Below are 5,825 nucleotides of genomic sequence, written 5' to 3'. Positions count from 1 at the left end.
ACTGGGTCAGTCTACTGAGGAAGACCAGAGTAACTGGTTGAAAGCTCTAGGTGAGAGAACTTTTTGTGTTGGATTGAAAGTTTTAACTCTAAACATGTAACTACCAACACAGATGAACCTTCATGACAGCCATACCAGCTTGTTCTGTCACTTCTGCGCACATGTAAAAATAAGCTATCAATCATACATGTAATCCAGCTGAGGCCATGCCGGCGTGTTTGTTTGTGTGAACGTTTTAAAACTTACACTGCAGAAAACAGCTGACGGTGCCATGGCATAGGTAAGGTGGTGTGTTATGCTGAAGGACGGTTATACCGGCTATACAGATACAGAAGTTGAGAAAGGTAGCAATGATACTGTAATACATGCAAAGATAAGAAGGAAAATGCACTAAAAGTACAAGAGAGAAATGGTTCTTGTAGATTATGACAGAATTTATGATAGAATTGCTCTCCTACATACTTGTGTTTTATGCAAGTCTAGTCAATGTTTCACATTTTGTCAATCATGAAAACCAGATCTAGATAAATGGTGTGAATTTGTAATAGGAAGAACCGCCCTGACTGTAGATAATGTTTTGCCAGAGGTTTGTGTTTTGTTGATGACTGACATATTGGTTTGTGGTTTCTGTACTTCTCGACTAACTTGTCTGTTTGTGTTGCAGACACCTGGACCAACATGGAGGTGCTGAACGTCTCCTGCAACAAACTCAAGTCTCTGCCGGTCAGTCCTGCCTTACTCTTGCTGTGTGTAGGGTCGGGATTAGAGTTATCTGATCAATGGTTGTGTTGCAGTTTCTGTCAGGGATCTCCAGTCAATACAAGTGTTTAGTATTACAACAAAATGTTGTCTGTTGACCATTATGGAACATTTTTATTTATCCTGTGTTGTTTTGGTGTTTCTGCCTTTCTGCTGTCATGGCTGATCAGAGGGTAAGTCTGTAGGTCATGACCCCAGCACTGTAGGTCACGACCCCAGCACTGTAGGTCACGACCCCAGCACTGTAGGTCACGACCCCAGCACTGTAGGTCATGTCCCCTGCTAATGTATGTCATGAAACTTGACACTGTAGGCCATTGTGGGTCACACTACTGGCTGGTTTAACCTTGAACTATTATCACCTGGAAATATAGAAGCAGATTTTGATGCCCACACCGTCTCTAGTCCTATATATAATATTCTAACCAGCAAACTGCTTCCCCCGCCAGGCATCTCTGTCGAAGCTGGTGTCGCTGAAGCGTCTCTACATCAACGTGAACCAGCTGGACTTCGAGGGCATCCCGGCCAGCATCGGCAAACTGCAGAACCTCGAGCACTTCGTGGCCTCCAACAACAACCTGGAGCTCATCCCCGAGGGGCTCTGCAGGTGGGTCGATCCGGGATAAACCACTCTGGTGGGGGGAGGGGCAGGGTCCAACAACAACCTGGAGCTCATCCCCGAGGGGCTCTGCAGGTGGGTCAGTCCGGGGTAAACTGGTGGGGGGAGGCAGTTCCAGGTATACTGTTCCAATCCCAGAAGACAGCTATGATCTGTATTAGTCCCTCCCTACTTATCCAATGGTACAGTCCCAGAAGTCTGACAGCTATAATCTGTATCAGTCCCTCCCCTACTGGATCATGGTACAGTCCCAGACAAGTCTGACCTTATATTTCATGCCTGTGTGGCTAACTGCCTGGTGTCGAATGTCCTGCACCGATGGAGAAGCCAGGCCGGCGGTTTTGTGTTGTGGCCTGTATCAATCCCTCCCTACTGTTCCAATGGTATAGCCCAGAAGTCTGACAGCTATGACCTGTATCAGTCCCTCCCTACTGTTATAATGGTACAGTCTGACCTTATATTTCATGCCTGTGTGGCTAAATGCTTGGTGTCGAATGTCCTGCGCCGACCCAGAAGCCAGGCCGGCGGTTTTGTGTTGTGGCCTGTATCAGTCCCTCCCTACTGTTATAATGGTACAGTCTGACCTTATATTTCATGCCTGTGTGGCTAAATGCCTGGTGTCGAATGTCCTGCGCCGACCCAGAAGCCAGGCCGGCGGTTTTGTGTTGTGGCCTGAGTGGTTCCACTTCAGCTGACAACAAAAGGCTTAAAAACACTTTTCTTGTCACCCTTACATGCAGCAGGGTCAGGTGTATGGGGAGGCTCTGCATGGGGTTTAGGACACTTTTCTTGTCAGCCTTACATGCAACAGGGTCAGGTTTACAGAGAGACTCTGCATGGCGATAAAGCTCATAACCCCCATACACAGTCCTAACATGCAGGACCATAACCCCCATACACAGCCCTATCATGCATGACCATAACCCCCATACACAGCACTAACATGAATGACCATAACCCCCATACACAGCCCTAACATGCAGGCCTATAACCCCCATACACAGCGCTCACATGCAGGCCTATAACAACCCTGACAAAAACAGACCCATAACGGAGCGGTATAACCCCCATACACAGTCCTGGCCCATAACTAACCAGTGACGTCAGTGCCTGCAGAAACTAACAGTCACTAATAATGCACCAGGCATGCAGAGCACAGGTGCAACTCTGTCCCTTGGACTTGGAGAACTCAAGAAAACTACAAGGAGTCTGTAAGGAGGTGTGCTGAGTCTAAGACACTGGAGGTACACCTGAAGTAGCAGTTGGAGTCAAGAAGCTTCTTCCGCGCTTGGAGTTAGACTGACAATATTCTGAGAAAAAAACATGTATTTAGAAAGCATCCTGGAAAAGGAACCTCGCCTCACCACATGCTGAAAATGTAGACGTCAGACTTTCTTTGTTTATTTGTAGACATACCTGAAGGAGTCTGGGATTTCAACGATTGTTCTTGAAGTTCTTGACGGACGTGGATTCAAGCAGAACTGTTTTGGAGAAGGTCACAGGCAAACCCGCATGGTGTAGGGCCGAGACAAACGTCGCTGAAACGTGCAGGTTTTGTCCGTCAGACCGCAGCAGATAGAACTGACAATCAGCTGATTTTTACTAGACCAGTGGCAGTCAGAATCACCTCAAGTATGAGCTGTGAGATATTGATGGTGACGTTTTTGTGATTTTAACAGACAAACTTCAGTAACATTGTAAGAGTTCCCGACCTGAGCTGAAACACCCTGAGTCTTCAGCCGCTTTAACTGAGCCATGAACACAAGACACGAGGGGCGTCGTTCTCCAGGCTTTACGGCAACAAAACCAACCATTTAAGCCATAAAGTTGTCTCACGCCTTTTCAAGTCAAGAGTGTAGCTAGTAAATCTATAATCATCCTCAAGCACTCTATAAAACAGACTTGAAGACTTTGGGACCAAACAAAGAGCAAATTGGCCATGCCTCTGTCTTGCCAGGGCAATTATCTTGTATTGAGGTCGTCCAAGATTTTCCGAAATAATTTCCAGTTGCTTGAGTAGCTGTTTTTTGGCCGTATCTCATTATTACCTGGATGTCTTACCTTCACTGACGCAAGATTTGATCCCTGGAGGAAGTGGGGGCATCTAAGGACACCTGAAGAGTCCACACTGACTAAAGAAGCCTCTGGAAACAACTGTCTACAGCTGCCACATGCTTCTGACATGAATTCTGCGGTGTATATATTGATTGATCGATTGAAGATTTGATACTGAGGAACAACAAGCCTATTTGAACTGTCTACAGCTACCACGCTTCTAACATGAAGCCTGCAGAGGATTGATTGATTAATTGATGGTTTGATTGATTGATCAATTGATTGATACTCCAGGAAGCAAACCACAGAATCCCGACCAAATGACTTTTCCCAATTTGCAACATTTTTGGTGAGGAGAAATATCGCTGTGTTTCCATGACAACATGGGAAAGCCCCGCCCTCGTGACAGACAACCTCCGCCACGAGCGAAGTTAGGAGAAGAGTCAAACGACAGAAGGTTTGTGGAGCCTGCAGTTTTCCCTGGGATCCTCACAATTCCAAACTTGTATTTGATTTGATTTGATTTGATTTGATTTATTGAGATTGTAACAATACAATACACGTGGGACAAAGGCAGCTGTTGCTGGTGTTGTGTCCCACACATAGAAACAAATACTGGACAGACAATACTCATTTTCACTTGAGTTCAGTAAGGAAAGTCATACGCGCGTGTAAAGTGCCTTTCTTAAGGGCACAAGATTGGTGGCATGTCAGGACTCGAACCCGGGACCTCTTGGTTCTGAGTCAAGCACTCTTCCGTTACGCCACACAACCCCAGGCTTTCCAGCTTGCTGAGTGGACCAGAAGTCCTTTCCCCACTAGAGACTCCTCCCCCCCACACAAACACCACACATCACACACACAGTCCCTACCTGCTTCTGCAGATGTATTTCTGAGGGAACTAACAAAAGCAATGGCCCTGTACGGATGTGCAACAGGCCCACTGGGTGATTTACATGGTGATAACGGATGCCATTGGTCCTATCGGCTGTTTTAAGAATGTCCTTTATAATTCTATAAATATTAGAGAAGAGCAGTTCAAGATTTAGGATTAATAATTGTCACAAACTTTGCAGAAGTGGTTCCACGAATCCCACGGTTCTGCTTTTTTTTTCCTGTCAACTTACTTATTTGTTCAAGGCAAATTTATGACTGGGCGGCAAATTTGATATGACTGAATACATAATTGTTTGCATATAATGCTGTTGTTTGTTATTTACATGTGTACCTGTTTATTTGTTTGTTGTTTAGATGTGGGAAACTGAAGCGGCTGATCCTGAACAGAAACAGGCTGGTGACGCTGCCTGATGCCATCCACGCCCTCACAGACCTGGAGGTAAGACATCCATAACCGGCCTTAAGTATCCAGAACATAATAAGGTCACGTGTTTGTAAACCGTAATTCTCGCGAGATCACGTTGTGAAGTGATTGGTCATTAATTATCCTGATGAAGGCGACAGTGGTCGATGAAAATTTGATCCCTGTACAATTGTGTGTTGGAATAAAGTTCAACCTTTTACTATATCCAGAACCCCGCCTGTCTAGTTCTGGATATTCTCTATTGTATCCAGAACCCCGCCTGTGTAGTTCTGTACCTGAATGGGTTAGGGCTAGGATCAGGTACAGTTCTGGATAGTCTCTGTTGTACCCAGAACCAAGCCTATCTAGTTCTACGCCTGAATGGGTTAGGGTTAGGATCAGGCACGGTTCTGGATAGTCTCTGTTGTACCCGCCTGTCTATTTCTGGACAGTTTCTAAATAGTATCCAGAACCGTGCCTGTCTAGTTCTGTACCTGAATAGTCTAGAGTTCAAAAAAGTATTTTCAACACTGAAAATAATTATAAGTTAATTAATATGAGTGGGTCTTGCCTGGGTTTAAAATTCTGTCTGTGTATTGCGGTTCGTAGAATGTCCTCCCTTGTTACGGTTAGTGTAATGTGTGTGTTACGGTTAGTGTAATGTGTGTGTTACGGTTAGTGTAATGTGTGTGTTACGGTTAGTGTAATGTGTGAGTTAGGGTTAGTCTAATGCCGTCCCTTGTTGCAGACGCTGGATATCCGAGACAACCCGAATCTCGTGATGCCGCCGAAGCCCAAAGAGAAGAAAACCGGCAGCGGGCCGGAGTTCTACAACATCGACTTCTCACTGCAGCATCAGCTCAGACTGGCTACAGGTGCACCCCCCTCACCATCACAGGGGCAGCAACGTAAGTACCCCCCCTGTACTATACAGTACCCCCTCACCATCACAGGGGCAGCAACGTAAGTACCCCCCTCACTGTACCCCCCTGTACTGCACCCAACCCCTCCCCCTCACAGGGGCAGCAACGTAAGTACACCCCTCCTATAGCCCCCCTGTACCCCAACCCCCTCCCCCTNACAGGGGCAGCA

General features: G+C 46.2%; 1 protein-coding gene across 4 annotated transcripts in view; it reads left to right on the top strand.

Annotated features, from left to right (window-relative positions):
• Positions 1–664: 664 nt before the first annotated feature.
• LOC109462755 (protein flightless-1 homolog) overlaps positions 665–5,825 on the top strand; it is a 27,790-nt gene continuing 22,629 nt past the window's right edge. For 2 of the 4 annotated variants that reach the window (XM_019759333.1, XM_019759330.1), the window contains exons 1-4: positions 665–723; positions 1,209–1,366; positions 4,685–4,769; positions 5,482–5,641. In XM_019759333.1, the coding sequence (XP_019614892.1) occupies positions 679–723; positions 1,209–1,366; positions 4,685–4,769; positions 5,482–5,641 (448 nt within the window). In that variant the 5' untranslated portion in view covers positions 665–678. Of the gene's footprint in view, positions 724–1,208; positions 1,367–3,701; positions 3,891–4,684; positions 4,770–5,481; positions 5,642–5,825 lie in introns of those variants that run through there. The other 2 variants (XM_019759335.1, XM_019759332.1) reach the window with 2 other exon arrangements.

Source organism: Branchiostoma belcheri, unplaced genomic scaffold, assembly GCF_001625305.1.
Source record: "Branchiostoma belcheri isolate BF01 breed outbred unplaced genomic scaffold, Haploidv18h27 scaffold12, whole genome shotgun sequence".
Lineage (NCBI taxonomy): Eukaryota > Metazoa > Chordata > Leptocardii > Amphioxiformes > Branchiostomatidae > Branchiostoma > Branchiostoma belcheri.
This window is presented reverse-complemented; position numbering and strand designations above follow the sequence as displayed.